Below are 15,274 nucleotides of genomic sequence, written 5' to 3'. Positions count from 1 at the left end.
TGCCGTGGGCGATGATCCACGTTGTAGATCATCACGAGGATGCCACACTTCCTCTTCCTTTTAGAAAAGAGTGATGAACGCCTGGAAAGGGTGGAGAATTTTCCGACCCCCACCAAGATTGCTGACGGCCGGATATCCCCAACTTCGGTATCTCGGTCCCGAACTGGACTGCTAACAAGTGTGCGGCAGCAGATGCGATAATGGGCCAAAGTGGAGCCTGCGAGGCAGGAAAGGAACAGCTTTTTGGAGCTGCGGGAGATATAGTTCGGGAGGGGGTCAAGGGTCCCGGTTCGCCGAAGGACAAGCCAAGAGTTCGGAAGATGCAGAGATCAAGCCCACACGGGCAGGTTCATGTTCGATAATGCCCGAGCCACCGCTTCCAAAAATACAAGGGCATAATTGCACCCGCCCGGTGTCATTCCAGCCCAACGGGTTCGGCCACGGGCGCGAAAAGGTGCAAGAACAATGACGATCATCTCATGGCTCGGAATCTTGTAGCCACACCAAAGCTCGGGGGATTTTTTCGACGGGGATTGCGTCTAACTGTCGAGACTTCGAGACAGTTTGACATCAGACGACACAGCATAGCGGATTGCTCAACTACCTTGTGGTTTTTTATGAAAAAGCGAATACATACTCCGGCCCGTCGCTATTTGAAATTCCCGATTCAAAGTGACATAGGCGATATGTCAAACGTCAGTTGCAGGTAATAGAACCTGGCCAGCGAAAATAACAGAGTAGGCCTCTAAATCTTACCATTGGTAATGCAATATACCTCTCAATCTCGTTGTGCTTCTGCTTGACCAGGTTGCTCCCCTCCGGAAGAGGACATTTAGATCTCCTCTACCGACCACAATACCCCAAGATCAACCGTGAACAGCTATCCACAAGGCAAAAAGAGACCTCTTCAGATGGGAATCCTCAATTCAGTATCTTAAATAGGACTCCCATGGTCTTTGTCAACTTGATGCAGAGCATCCCATGCCAGGCTTAATACCCCGACGAGCATCACCGGCGCTCGTGATAAAACGTAACGTGTAAGACGTCCTCTCCAACAAGATTGGTTGAAGCAGCATGGTATCGTAACTCCAGTAGTGCAATAGGACACCAGATAGATCCTGGAGTACGTCATATGGACTGAGAACTCGTCACTATAGGCAACATAGATCGATCTTCACCTTGTCGCCGAGCAAGACTGGGCAGTCCCGTGTTCAACAGACACATTTACCGTTACGTGTCCCGGAGATGGAACGCAGAGAGGTGATTTAAAGTTCAGCCTCCTTCCGTCCTTGCCGCCTTTCACAGCTTGCAATCTCATTTCGTGTAAGTCTCATTAGGGAAGCCCGGGGCTATCCAACGTTTCGTGTCCGGCCCGTGGTATCTGGTACTCGGGAGGTTCGATGAAAGGACGAAGGGACACAAATATCTTCCACCGTCGAGACTCTGGGCCACTTCAGAATGGTACCCGACCAACATCGCAGATGGCGGGTACGAACTGCTGTTCGACTTCCAACTCTGCGGCATGGGACTGACAACTTCCTCGGGAATAGTGCCCCTCCATCGAGGCCGATGTCCACCAGACTCTCGAACGCCCTTATATCCTGACCAGTCGACCCTTGGTTATCATGCTTGCGTATCCCGTCAGTACTTATGGTACCAATACTCGAGCGCTCGACCTTGACATGGAGTTATTTCCGAGTCATAGCGGCTGGTGGACTGTGAAGCGCGTTCAGTAGTCAATCAGTCGACGTCTTCCATGTCATTGATGACCCCGGAATCGATTCGAGCCAAATCCGAATGCGTTGCTCCGCTCGGTGATAGAGATTGTGCTCTGGTATGAGATATCAAATCCTCAATGTGTAGCGCCTGAGAAATAAGACTTTCGTACTGGCGTTTCCGCTTCAGGGAACTATGAACTATAACTCTCCTCTGAAGGTGGGATTATGTTGAACTATATCACAGAAGCACATATCCGGGATGTTGGTGAAGGAGCGTTCAAAATGTCAACATCACCAGAGGTCGACATTGAGGTTAAGGTCAGGGGCGGTTAAGGCGCCGACGCGTCCTGGACACGCCAATTTAGTGGGTGCCGACAGCGGCATGACGCCTGACCAAACCTGCTCATTTCTTTGTCTTGGCAGTGTCTTCCAGCGCAAGCTCGGATTAGCGTCTGACGTCAGCAAAAAGAACAGCTTGTGCTTGTGATCTCCTCAGCTTTGTCCCACATTCTGATTTTGGGCAGACACGCAGGCTTCCAGAAATGGTCTCTGCATCAACTCGAATCTCATGTCCTTCGGTTCTGGTTCTGCTTTCGCATAATCTCTGCGCTGCTAGCAGAACTTTGGCCACCCTGTAAAGAACAGGTCGCATGGTGGTATAGCCGCGAGAACATCTTGATTGCCTGGCTTGATCGCGATTTACGACCCTCTGGCCATTGCCTCATCTCCTTGCCTCTCCGCCGACGTCCCACAACACACTCGATCGACCTTGCTACCGCCATGAAGCCCTACATTGCCGCGCCGGCTATCCTAGCCTTAATATACCGTGCGTGGTCGCACAAATCGCTCACTCTTGGAGGCATAATCACGGCAGCAGTAACCGCTGTCGCTCATGCGTCTCATCCATGGAGTCTTCCCTTTGCGCTCCTAGCAATCTTCTTCCTAGTAGGAACGCGTGCAACCAAGGTAGGGGGGGCACCGGAAGCGCCGGCATAGAATATTTTGATTGGGTTAAACTTACAGGAGATTAGGTCAAGAAGGATATTAAGGCGACGTTGACGATCCCGTCCAAAGGCACATCTGGCGGCGAAGGACCGCGGACCCACGTCCAAGGTTAGTTACCCAACGTCTCCGGCCTGGCGTCGAAGTTTATATGCTAACTACTCCTTTACGTAGTGCTTTCGAACTCCGTCGTTGCTTCTGTCCTATCCGTTCTCCATGCATACCAACTCCACCGTCGATCGCAGACCCTCGCTGGACTTTCCACATCACCCGATGATTTCTGTTATCCTTGGGGAGGCGATCTCCTTATAGTGGGAATCATCGCCCATTACGCTGCTGTAACTGCCGATACTCTCAGTTCCGAGCTCGGAATCCTATCGAAGAGCCCGCCGCGACTGATCACGTCATTGTCGTTCCGACAAGTACCTCCCGGCACAAATGGCGGCGTTTCCCTCGCTGGAACGTTGGCCGGCGCTCTAGGATCTGCTATTATCGCTCTCTCGTCAACATTTCTTATTCCTGCATGTACCGACACCAATGCTTTGGGGAGCTACGTAGATGGTGTTTGGACTCTGGAGAGGAGATTAATATTCGCCGCCGCCATCACTCTCTGGGGATTCCTTGGGAGCCTTCTTGACAGCATCCTGGGCGGGCTCCTACAACGGACTGTCAAAGATCGCCGCACCGGAAAGGTTATCGAGGGAGAAGGAGGAGAGAGGGTGCTGATCTTGTCCGAGTCGACCCAGTCCGTGTTCGCCCCAATCGAATCGGCTGTGCTCTCTGGAGAGGCCGAATACGCAGTCGAGCATACGGATGCCACGGCTACGGCAGGGTATAAACCTAACAAGGACTCTCGCAAGAACAGGTTCGATGCCAAAAAGAGGCATCGTAGGGCCAGCTTCGGAGATGAGCGGCCTTCGAGAATTGTTGAGAGCGGCCACGACTTGCTCGATAATAATCAGGTCAATTTGTTGATGGCAGCGATCATGAGCTTCGGCGCGATGGCTGTGGCTGGATATTTTTGGGGGATCCCCTTGAGCACTATTGTCCCGCCAGTTATTGTTTAAAGAAGACGGGGTTTGCCAGTATGTAGATCAGCGTTGCCCTTATTTTAGCTTCTCACTGAAATGAACTCATAAATATGTTTAAAACCATCCCCGGTTGGCAAATTACGAAGTGTGAAGTTGGATTCTGTGGTTTTGCAGGCGGCTTGGTTTCCGGCATCAACAGGAGGAGCTAGAGGGGCAAGCCTGAGGATGCTCCTTCCCCCGTCCTCACACGCACTTTCTTGCTTCTGCGTCAACATCGATGATCTAATCAAGAGCCACAATCATATCCGGAATGATTCCTCAACTTCTCGGCAGATCGACCAACTCCCATCGCCCATCCATGTCTCCAGCATCACTCACTATCATTACTATCACTAACAACTAATAACTCCTGTGGCCACGATCGAGTCACCATGGTTTGAGGAAACGGCCACTTCATTAAGAGTACGAAGATTATTACCCCCTCCCCTCCCTTTCTCCCCTCCTCCAAGGTCTCGCACCAATGTCCGCGAATCCGGTTCTCCACCGCAGGCAAAAGTCGTCCTCAGCGGCCAGCTTCAGGACAGTCATTTGCATCAAGTCTCGAGACCAACTTTCGGAAGGCTTCAGGCATCCATATGTTAAGGCATCGGATGAACAGGCACATGCACAGCCGCGAATGTGTCCATTGCGGGGGCGAGATGATGAATCCAATATCGATCGAAGAGAGAGCCGGATAGAGATCCCCAGACAGACATCGACACCACGATTTTCTCATCCAGATTCCTACCGGTCCGCACTCCATGTCCCTGACACCGTCCAATTGACAGAAAATGCAGCGGGAAGTCTTCTCCCCGAATCCGCCGCCGTGACCGCCGACAAGACAGACCCCGTATTAACGACACCCGAACCCATCCACAGGAGAGGCGGACGCCATGATGAGACTTTGGTTGCAGCCGACCTCAGTGGCGCCCGGGGCTGTCATCGGGGCACCCGTGAGCCCAATGGCTACCCACTCGCACGGCCACACCCCTTTTCGCTTCCCGACTCGCTTCAAGATCCTCAGAAAGACCCAGCTCTCGGCTCAACCCACGATCACACCAGGAATGGGGAGCCTTCACTGCTTGCTGCTATTCCAGGTCAGGATGGCCCCGCCGAGGAACCGGGTCAAACTCCATCTGGAAAACGCCTCCATAAGAGAAATCAAAGGGGTGCCTACAAGCCAATACACCCCACCGATCTAGATTTGACACCTCGGGACTGGTCACCCTTTCGAAAAGCCTTCGTCGCTGTCATTTCCTGTTGCAATGTAGCTGTCATCGGCGCGGTAATCGGTTTATACTCGGGCATGGTCTCTTAGATCGAGGAACCCGGGGATGGCAAGGGCGACTCTATCAAGAGCGGATCAATGATGTTCGCAAACGTGTGGTGTTTCCTTGGGATGGCAATTCCGGTTTTATTTCTCTGGCCTCTTCCACTGCTCCATGGCAGAAAACCCTATGTATCAGGAGGGCTGATCCTCACCCTGGTTCTCTTGTTCCCTCAGACGATTGCCATACGTTCGGGCAGATACTTGAGTGACGATACCCATTGGAGATATACCTTCCTCGTCACGCGGGCATTCATGGGAGTCTCTTTAGGATTGGTTCAGATGAATTCCTTCGTAACACTGACCGATTTGTATGGGGCTTCCCTGCTAGGGAGGCCGGAAGACCCCAGGAGTCGCGGAGGTGGCATTGGGGTGTGGCTAGGACTTTGGACTTCATCCTGTATTGGCATGCTAATTTTCGGTTTTGCCATCGGGACAGTAATTGCGGGGTCCCAGCCATTGGATTGCAGTTTATACATTTCCATTTTGGTTGTTGCAGTGGCACTGCTGGTCAACGTTCTTTGTCCGGATTGTCGAGGCGCGCTTTACAGACGTCGAAGTCAAGGGAATGACTCCGATCTCCTCCCTGTTGGGGAAATTATGATTCACCGAGTAAACAAGAGTCCGGCGTGGTGGGGAGAAGAAACTCTTCACGGCGTCTTCCTCTGCTTCGAGATGCTTCGTCAACCGGGATTTTTCGCTGTTGCGATCTATGCTGGTTGGGTCTACGGACAGGCTATTTTCGTCACGATTATCTTTGCTTCCATACTGTCTCGCCTATACGAATTCGAGCCTAAATACGCCGGATGCATGATCCTAATCCTGTCCGCGGGCCCCTTGATAGCAGTGCTCCTCTCACGAGGCAGCTGGGTTTCGAGGTGGAGTCATGCCATCGCTCGTACCTTGATGAAGGATCAGAGGCCAGACGCTGTTCTTATGTTTACGTGGCGAACCATTTCCATGACAATCTTGCTCTTCTTCGTCATAGGGTACACGCCCGCATCCAAAGGCCCGCCTGTTTCCTTGGCTTGGCCGATCGTCCTCGCAGCCGGCATTAGCTTCTTGTCATGCCTGGCCATAGCGGACTGCCATGCGATCATCATGACGACATTTGACTGTTCTGACCTCGATTTAGACCCAACCACCCGTGCCCAGGCGAACCGCCAACCACCGCCTCCCTATACTTCGATTCCTCGAGTATCGGCCGGGCTGGCCTGTTGCCATGGGTTTGGCTTCCTATTCGCAGCCACGGGGACTGCCCTGGGTGTGGTTGCTGACAAGAAATACGATCTGCGAGCTACGGTTGGTGGCGTGGCCGGTGTGTTTTTCCTAGTCACCATGTCTCTTTTCATAGTCCTTGTTCCGTTCAGACAGGTCAACGTCGGAGGGGCGTCCGTGCCGGGAACACTCCCAGGACGTGAGATGGCGCATCTCAGCATCCTCGAGCTTGGAAGCATGGCGAGGTGGAGCGAGATTCGTAACCGGCAAAAAGTCGTCGTGGTGACGCAGGTCGGGGGTGTGCGGGGACGAAGAAAGGTTGGCAGGCCCAGGACCAATGACTGTTGGGGGCCCCGGGCTGCATCAGGAGCAGCGGCAGCAACGCGGGTTGACGCTAATCCTGAGCAGTGGACTATTGAGCATGCTTCGCACTTGACGATATCCAAGGTGAGGCCTATGGAGACAGAGGTGGGCGCTGGAAGGGGTGCCGATGCAAGCAACCGAGATCAGGTTTGAGTGAGAGCAGAAGACAGACTCGTTCATGTTTTAAAGAATATGCTTTATTTTGAATCCTGAATCATGATAACTCCTACTACTCCCTTCGGTGTAACATAACTAATAATAGCTTTAAGAAAAGAAAAATATCCAAAAGAAGGGAATGTTTAACGAAACAAAGTAAAATATCGAGTAGCCTTCGTACCTATTTGCGTGATTTGTTCGACTCTGTGCCTCCTTTCAACCCCCCCAACAATCTATTATTTACCATATCTAACAAGTTCTCTCAGTCCTTGGAAGGACATATGGAAGTAGGGTGTTATACAAGCCGACCAAATCGGGGTATCATGGATGCAAACTGAAATGCAAAAAGTACATTCCACCAATATTTCAAAAAGAAAGGAAGAATAGAAGTCTTTTCTCTTCCATATTCTATTTCCTTACCTCAAACTCAAATAAAGAGCATCACCCCTCCGCTCAGGTGTCAACAACGGCCTCCAAGAAGGGGTACTGGGCAATCGGCTCCGGTACTCCCCGCTCTCGGCGTCCCGGACCATCCTCCTGTACGGACCCGGCTGATTGTCCTGAGGCTCGGACGCCGCGTCACCAGCTGCCGACGAGATGGCGAGGTTCGACAGGCTTGTGGCGCGGTCTGGACCGAGGCGTTTTTCTAGGAGGGCGGAAGGCTGCGAGGATGGGGGTGTTCCGCGGGTAGTTTGCATTTGTTGGGCTTCAGCGGGGTATGTGTATTGTTGGACGTAGGCTGCCTGAGCTGCCGCCGCCGTGACGGGGGTAGATGTGACTTGTGTCGGGTTCTGGGGCCCGACGGGGGCGCGCTGGAAGCCGAGGGTTGGGCTTGGTTGTTGGGGGGGTCTGTAGGATTGTGCGGGTGGGGGCGGGGCCATTCTGGACATTGGGGCCCAAGGGCCGCTGTGGGGGGCTATTGTGCGGACGGGAGAGACCCCGCTTGCGTCGAGGAAGGGGTTAAGCACCGGGGAGTAGGCGGAGGCCCGCGGGGGCTGCTGTTGTCGCGGGGCGAGGTTCTGGCCTAGGAGTTGGTCGTTTCGGCCCTTTTGGCGTGGGTTGAGGGGTTTGGGGACGAGGGGGTTTCCGGGAACCGGGGGAGTTCGCCCTGAGATGTTCCATGGGCCGGCGTTGTCGGTGTAGATGGTAGGCGGGAGGTATGTGGCGGAAGGAGGATATACGCTCGAAGGGGGATACGCGGCACTTGATGCCACTGAAGCCACGCGCTGGACGTCGCCATTTTCTTGCCTGTAAATTTCCGCCGGTGGACGGAGGGTTCCCTGAGCGGAGTAATTCTGGGCAACAGTGGTAGGAGGAGCAGGAGCAGGTTGAGTCGGGACAGTGGTCTTAGACTCGGTATTTCGAGGGGTAACGTTAGAAGCCCTCCGAGCAGTCAAGTTCCTCGTGACGGGATTTCCACCGTCAAGTTCAACTCTAGAGATGCGTCTCTTCTGGCGTTCGTCAGCAAGCACCCAGTTGCCGAACTTATCGGCAACGTAGACCGCGGTAGCTGACTGCGGCACGGCGGACGGCGGTCTCCAAATTTGCGTCGGGCTGATATCCCCGCTACCGTCCTCCTCAAACTCCGTCATGGGACTGCTGTCATCTACGTCGCGAGACTCCTGGGATTGGTTCTCACTGTTGCTGACGGGCCTGATGGTCGGCTTAGCGGCGGAACTTCCCTCGCCGTTCATGGCCGTGGAGGTGTTAACGGTGAGTTTAGGCTTCCCGTCTTCGCGTTTCGGGATATTATTCTGCGCTGTGTTCACGAGTACGGGTTGAGGACTAGTTTTGCTCTTAGGAATCGCGAGAGATAAGGTAGGTCGCTTCTGCGTCTTCGGCTGTTCAGAGCTATTATTAGATTTAGCAACCGCTGCCAGCACAACGGGGCGCGCCTGGGCAATGACCACAGGAGATACCAATTCCTCGACGGGCAGGGACAGCCGAGGAACAGCGGGAGCCGGACGCCTCTCCTCGGGAGCAAATTTGCCCATCGGAAACCGGGGCGGAGGCGTGCTGTGGATTGGTGCCGAGATCTCGTAGATCCGCTCATTGCGGTGCTTAGGCTGCATGCTGAAATGGCGCGAAAGAGCCCTTAGACGCTCTTTCTTCATGAAGAAACCCGTCTCGGTGTCGGGGAAGTACTTCTTCCGCCGCCGACGCGAGATGCAGATGGTTAGGAAGGCGATTGCGAAGGCGGCCACGAGACCGGCGGCTAGGCCGGCGATCTGGGGCCTTGTGAGGCCCGTAGACTTGGGAGGGGTTTTCTGTTGTTCGCCGTTGCCGTCAGTGACGGGAGTGCTGCTCAGGTTGCTCTCGGTGGGAAGAGGCGCCGGCACGGCGGTGGTTTTGGGGGTAGAGGTGGCGGGGGGTGTATATGCGGGAGGGGTCATGGTTACGAGCGCCGTCGACGCGGTGGTAGTAACACCGCTGCTACTCGGCCTCGGGACGGCGAGCTGGGACGAACCCCAGAGCTCGAGGGTGGCTTGGATGGTAGAGTGAGTGGGCTTGACAGCGTTGGGTTGGCCGTTGCACATATTATAAGCCCGAGCCAGCGCTGTCCCTGTGTATACAAAACACGCAAGTTGTTAGCTCCTCTAAGCTTCTAGAACATTTTTATTTCGTTTTCTTGTTAAAAGAAAGAAGAAAACAAAGGAAATAGAAACGACGCACTGTCGGCCTCGGCCTCCGTGCAGATACCCGCCGTCTTCGCAGCGGCGAGACACTGCAAGGCACCCTCACCAGCAGTAAAACCCGACTCCCCCGTCCTCTCGCAGACGCATTGGAGCGCAGAGTCGGATGAGCAGTGGGCACCCGCAAAGTTGGCCACCAGAAACGAGCTGAAGCACTCCCGGGCGCACTGGGGGAGCGAAGCGACGACGGGATCGTCATTGTTCGTCACGGCGTTTACGTAGTGGGCGGTTGTGGTTGCAGGAAGGAGGAGAATGAGGAGTATTGTCGTCGTCCGGAACAAGGCGGAAAGGTGGCGGCGGAGGGCCATTCTTAGCGACGACGTAGACTGAGCAGAGGAATCGTGTGGACGAAGGACAGCATCTCTAGTTTGCATGCCATCCTATCATCCTCCGCATGTCTATTCACTATCCCACAGCTAGGGCTTAGTCCATCAGTTGAGATCTGAGTATGTTCCAGTTGTCAGTTGTCGGGTGCAGACCGATGGTACGGGATTCGGGAGGCAGGTTGAAGAACAGGGTTCGTCGAGAAGCGAAGGAAGGAAAGATGAAGAAACGAGGGTGCAACAGGGTGGGACAAGTATTATGAACGAAGAAGGTGCTAAAAGGATTGGTTTTCTTTTCGTTAAAAAGGAGAAGGAAAAAAAGAATGTCTACTGCGGCAGGATTGCAAGGAACAAGGAATGGGATGGCAGCGTCAAAAGCGAGCGTGGATGTGAGAAGTGGGTGGTGTGCCCTTGTGGGTGTTCGGCGGAATGTACAGCAGCATATCATGCAACAAGTCCTAATTTAAGAAGAGACGGAATAAAGGAAGAAGAACGACCCGGGGATCTAAAGAACTAAGCCTCGTAAGATGGCTACAAAAGGCAGTGGGAGTGGGAGTGCAAGTGCATGTCATAGGTGGTGGTGGAGGCCGGGGCAGTTTAAGCCTCCCGCGGTGGGTGGGCGGAGGGAGTCGGCCATGGTACCGCCGCCCGTATCGGCAGTAGATGCAGGTGCACGAAGCAAGAGGAGGAGATGGGGGGAATCTTAATGTCTGGAACCTGCAGCCGGAAAACACATGTCGAAACGTGCTTCACATCCCAATGTGGGAACCATTGCAACTCGCCTCAGTGGAGTGCCAAGTCCATAGCTTTATCCCTTTGTCAAGGATGTTGAAGGATAATCAGCTGAGTACGAGTCTCATTAAAGCTGGAGAACAAGTCAAATCCATTCCAAGGGGATGGTAGCCGCCAACCATCTCAAGCTCCTATTAGAGAGTGGGCGCTAAGATCATGACAGACCTATCATAGGCTCGGAGCCCAAGGCACAGGAGGATGAAAGACATTGGACAAAGAGAAAGTACAAAGCAGCCACAGCCCACATTATTGGCATTCGGTGGCCCTTTTTTTTTTCCCCTTTTCCTGCAGGCTGCAGGTCCTAATTCCAGTGGCCCTCGTCTGGAGTTACCGAAGTTGGGGCCAAAAAAGAAGAGTCGAGATAATGATATGGTTAATCATGAACGGGGAGGGAGGGGCGGATCTGGGGGCAATAGAGAACTCCCAAAGGTTAAAATGACACTCGCATCGCAATAACAACATTGGCCAAGATGGAAGACGCGAATGCTGTCGGTAATGGCACGATCCGGGATGCAGAGGAATCACAGCGTGGGAGAGAAGCAGATACTTCGCACTGCGGGAGGCGGTGGCGGAGAGCAGTCAGAACCGAGGAGGAGCCGGATGCATGCAGATGGCAGGCTATTTCGAGGATGTGCGGTCAAAAGTGGCTTTGTCCAGCCTGCTTCGTACGAAGTACCTTTGTAGAGCAGACATGAGTTGATGGGAACAAGAAGAGCACCACCCACTGCGCCGCCTTTTTGCTCTTGAAGACAAGAGGATGAGAGAACTCTGAAGTACTCTTCAATGTATATAAAAAGTACCTTAGCGATTTTCTATTATGACGATAGTACCCAAGTGTTACTTGGTCCAAGAGCCCACTGCCACCCCCAAGCCAATAAAGCTCGGCGCCCTGAGTCAGTGCTGAATTTAGCCGCCAGACCCTCCAAAGTAAGCGCGCAGCCTGGACGATCTAGCGCTTCTCTTGTCCACCAATTCTTCCGTCTCCCTCTCCGACGCTGCCGTGGAGCCACCAGTGGACAGTGGCCCCATCGAAATGCATTTTGATGCCCATATCTGCCAACGGGGGCCAACAATAATAGATCGCGTCGCATGATGCGAGTGCGTGGAGTGCAGGACTTCTAGATGGTTTCCCTCGGCGACACTGGCTCCCGCCCAAACAATCCCATTGGGAAAATCTTCGAGCCTGGCCCCAAATGAACCAATTGGCACGGCTCCGCCAGGCACCGGACGTCATCTCTGGGGCTGGGCGCTTATGTTCTGCTGCCAGTGCCACCCACTCAGTGCCAGATTTAGAAACACGCTGGCCGCATTTCGCGACCGCCTCATATGTCCCGGGGCCAAGATTCCCGAATCGCCATCCCGTCTACTCCTCGAGGGATGCAGGCCACTTGCACCAAAACCATAATCCGTTTCAGAAAAAAACTACGAGATGTACTACCTGGTATAACACGACAAATCACACAGCTCGCTGTTCCCTATTCCTTCCCTCCACGCGCTGGGCAACGTGATCCCTGGTACTTTTGTACTTTCGCCTTTCTTCAATACCCTGCACGTTTTAACCCCAACGTAGTAATTTATCTCGGGGGGCGCCTTGTGAAGCTCACTAATGCAGTCCAACAGCCCCTGGTCACTTTAGTTGGTATCAGCGAGGTGACTACCTCGTCGTCGGCGTCGCCTCCCGAGACTTCTCCTCGGCGCACATATTACTAAAATCTCCCCGAAGCCTTACCTCTTCCCGCTCCGACGCGTGACGAGGAATGGAGGAAGGAACAGAAAAGAAAAACACTGGAGCGGTGTGGACAAAGCGGCACGTTTCGAGCGAGGGAAAAGAGCCCCAGAATAAGCGACGGCAAGAATGCACCACAATGAAGCACGCACAACTCCTTTTATCCCGTTTTATCATACCAATGAGTCTACTGTATTGAAATGTTGCTCTTTGGGGATAAAAATGTGTATTAGGATATCTCTTTATACGACTCTTGCACCGTACGCCGTTTGTCAATGTCATCTCAATGTCATCATCTCTCTGGGCTATGGCCCAGATGCGCAAGAGATCAATTCGTCATGTATCAAAAGCTCAATACTCATAGTACTACAGCCCACAAGATCATTCGTCAGAAGGCTGAGGATCGGACATATCCCGTTACCGCAGGCTGGACAAGAACAAAGAAGGCTTCGCTTATGTGATGTCGTTCCTCGAAACGATCCGCGTCTTTTCGACTGCTGCTGTAAAAAGAAAGGCACGAGCTGCCGTAAGACCGACAGGTTCCGATTTTTTTTTTTTGGTTTTCGTTTCTTTTGTCTTTTCTGCCTCTCCTTTTTGTCGAGGGTGGCCGGCTCGTGTCCCAAGTTGACACCATATCAATCCCCCCAGCAGGCCACCTCAGCTCCATTGAGCCCCTTCACCACCAACGCGGCTTCACCACCACCGGGGCCCTCTAGGCCTCGGCAGGCTGTCGAGGGTCCGTGGCGCTAGGGACGAATGCCGCCTGCGCGCGGTTGGATTTAATGACGGCCTGGACGCGCTTCTCCGCCTCATCCCAGTCGTCGGGCTTCAGCTGCACCAAATCGATACCGTACTGGTTCGCAATGTCGCTTAGAGCCTGGAAACTCTTCTTATCATATACGAAACTGATGCTGACGCCGATGCGACCAAATCGACCAGTTCGTCCGATTCTGTGAAGATATGTCTCCGGATCAGGCTCGCTGTCGCCCTTGCCCTTCATGGGGATATCGTAGTTGATAACCATGGACACCGTCGATACATCGATACCGCGAGCCAAGACGTTGGTAGTGATGAGTACCTTTGTCTTTCCGGACCGGAAGTCCTCGAGCAGGGCATCTCTCTCCGCTCCCTCAAAGGCACCGTGAAGAGCCGTTACGCGGTGGCCGTCAGCTTCCATTCGCCGCTTGATCTCACTAGCACTCTCACGGGTCTAAAATGAGCGCCCAAGTTAGTAACGCAATCTATGAAAAGGCAAAAGGTAGAATGGCCTCCGTGAATTAGCTTACCTTGACGAAGATGACGGACGAACCAACAGTCATTAGTCCGTACAACTTGCACAGAATGTCGTACTTGTCCTGCTCGCCAGGGCAGTCCATATACATCTGAGAGATACCCTTAACTGTCTGCTCACCAGCTGCAAGGGTCATCTTCAAAGCCTTGGGGGCAAATTTATCGGCGTATCTCATGACTTTGTCGGGGAAAGTGGCTGAGAATAGTAGAGTTTGGATGGTTCGAGGCAACAACCTAAAGGAAAAGAAAAAAACGAAACGGCGTCAGCGTCCATATCTTCAAGTGTTCCGAGGGGAGGGCCACACATGTATCGCATGTGAGCAGGAGAACGTACTGCTTGATTCGCATGCACTGGTCACCCAGACCCTGCTGATCTAGCATGTTATCGGCCTCATCGATAACGAGGATACGTAGCTGAGAGACATCAAGCTGTCGGCGTCTGATAGTATCCAACACCGTGCCCGGGGTTCCCACAACGATATTAGCCTTGACAGCTTCTCCTCTGGGAAGTGCGCCTGGGACTGCAGCAGCAACCTGGAGACCCTCGCAGAATCGACCAATTTGTTTGACAACGGTCTCGATCTGGCGCGTGAGCTCTCGACTGGGGGCGAGCGCCAAGGCCTGCGGCACGTCGGGTTGGGTCAGGTCGATGCGCGAAAGCATGCCAATGACAAACGCGGCCGTCTTGCCAGTTCCTGACTGTGACTGAGCAAGCAGATGGTGAGGGGGGTCCTTAAGCATCAACGGAATTCCGGTGCCCTGGATCTTTGAGGGCGCGCGGTATCCGAGGGCAAGAAGTCCCTGAAGGATTTCGGGCGATCTAGAGGAAAGCTTGGTTAGCTAGATGCTTTATGTGTGGAATGAGCCGTCGTTGGGGAAAGGGTTGGGGGGGGTGGTTGAGGATGTGGTTGTCGCGACAATTACACACAGATTGAGATCTTTAAAAGTCGTCGCCGAGTAGAAAGGGGTGTTTTGATCCGCTTGGAGATCGCTCAAAGTGACCTGGACGTTCTGTTCCGAGTCCCAAAGACCGGGGCCACCAGCAGGGGTAGCCTCCTGGGCGTCAGCTGCAGGAGCGGCACCGGTGGCATCGCCTTCAGCGGGCGGCTGGGTAATTCGGCTGGCGAGGTCCGCCATGGTTTGGACGTCGTAGATGATGGTGTGGATTGATTAGGAAGAAAATGATATCAGCCGTTCAGTTTGATGGGCGGGCTGGCTGATGGTTTGTCGACCTGGGCGAAGCCGTGTCAGAATTCTCGTTTCTGAGCGGGGTACCAACTCGAGGTGTATGGCATTGGATGGAGCTTCAAGGATGGTAGGAACCTACGGGACCCTGGGGAGATTTTTGGATTCGCTTGTCGTTTGAAAGGGTGGGATGGAAGTTGGAGGAGTTAAAGTCGAGAAACGGATTGGTGGCGGGATGGAGGGGTATATCAGCTTTCTCTCCGTGCCGTACAACTAGGCAGCCTTACTGAGCTCGTGCTGAGCTCCGAGTCGAAGTTCCAGCCGATTGTACCTGGTGGGGTGTTTACAGGTGAGGAAAGGCAAAATACAAGATGTCGGTGTTGGTATCAAGGGCGAATGTGATGGCGGGGT

At 53.6% G+C, this 15,274-nt stretch overlaps 3 protein-coding genes and 1 pseudogene across 3 annotated transcripts; 2 read left to right on the top strand and 2 right to left on the bottom strand.

Annotated features, from left to right (window-relative positions):
• Window positions 1-2,000: 2,000 nt before the first annotated feature.
• Window positions 2,001-3,787, top strand: SAPIO_CDS8654 (uncharacterized protein; the record flags this gene model as incomplete). The annotated part of the gene is made up of 4 exons (XM_016790250.1): window positions 2,001-2,036; window positions 2,364-2,684; window positions 2,750-2,831; window positions 2,895-3,787. 4 exons carry the CDS (start codon window positions 2,001-2,003, stop codon window positions 3,785-3,787), a joined length of 1,332 nt encoding a protein of 443 aa, XP_016640513.1.
• A 2,005-nt stretch (window positions 3,788-5,792) lies between these two features.
• On the top strand, window positions 5,793-6,851 carry SAPIO_CDS8653 (annotated as a pseudogene; the record flags this gene model as incomplete).
• Window positions 6,852-7,270: 419 nt separating this feature from the next.
• Window positions 7,271-9,855, bottom strand: SAPIO_CDS8652 (uncharacterized protein; the record flags this gene model as incomplete). Its single annotated transcript, XM_016790249.1, has 2 exons — window positions 7,271-9,417; window positions 9,528-9,855. 2 exons carry the CDS (start codon window positions 9,853-9,855, stop codon window positions 7,271-7,273), a joined length of 2,475 nt encoding a protein of 824 aa, XP_016640512.1.
• Window positions 9,856-13,100: 3,245 nt separating this feature from the next.
• SAPIO_CDS8651 (ATP-dependent RNA helicase DBP5) lies at window positions 13,101-14,815 on the bottom strand (the record flags this gene model as incomplete). The annotated part of the gene is made up of 4 exons (XM_016790248.1): window positions 13,101-13,598; window positions 13,675-13,912; window positions 14,013-14,498; window positions 14,607-14,815. 4 exons carry the CDS (start codon window positions 14,813-14,815, stop codon window positions 13,101-13,103), a joined length of 1,431 nt encoding a protein of 476 aa, XP_016640511.1.
• Window positions 14,816-15,274: the final 459 nt, after the last annotated feature.

The sequence above is a fragment of the Scedosporium apiospermum genome (genome assembly GCF_000732125.1).
Source record: "Scedosporium apiospermum strain IHEM 14462 chromosome Unknown SEQ_SAPIO_0121, whole genome shotgun sequence".
NCBI lineage: Eukaryota > Fungi > Ascomycota > Sordariomycetes > Microascales > Microascaceae > Scedosporium > Scedosporium apiospermum.
The sequence above is the reverse complement of the archived record's forward strand: the minus strand, read 5'-3'. Positions and strand labels throughout refer to the sequence as shown.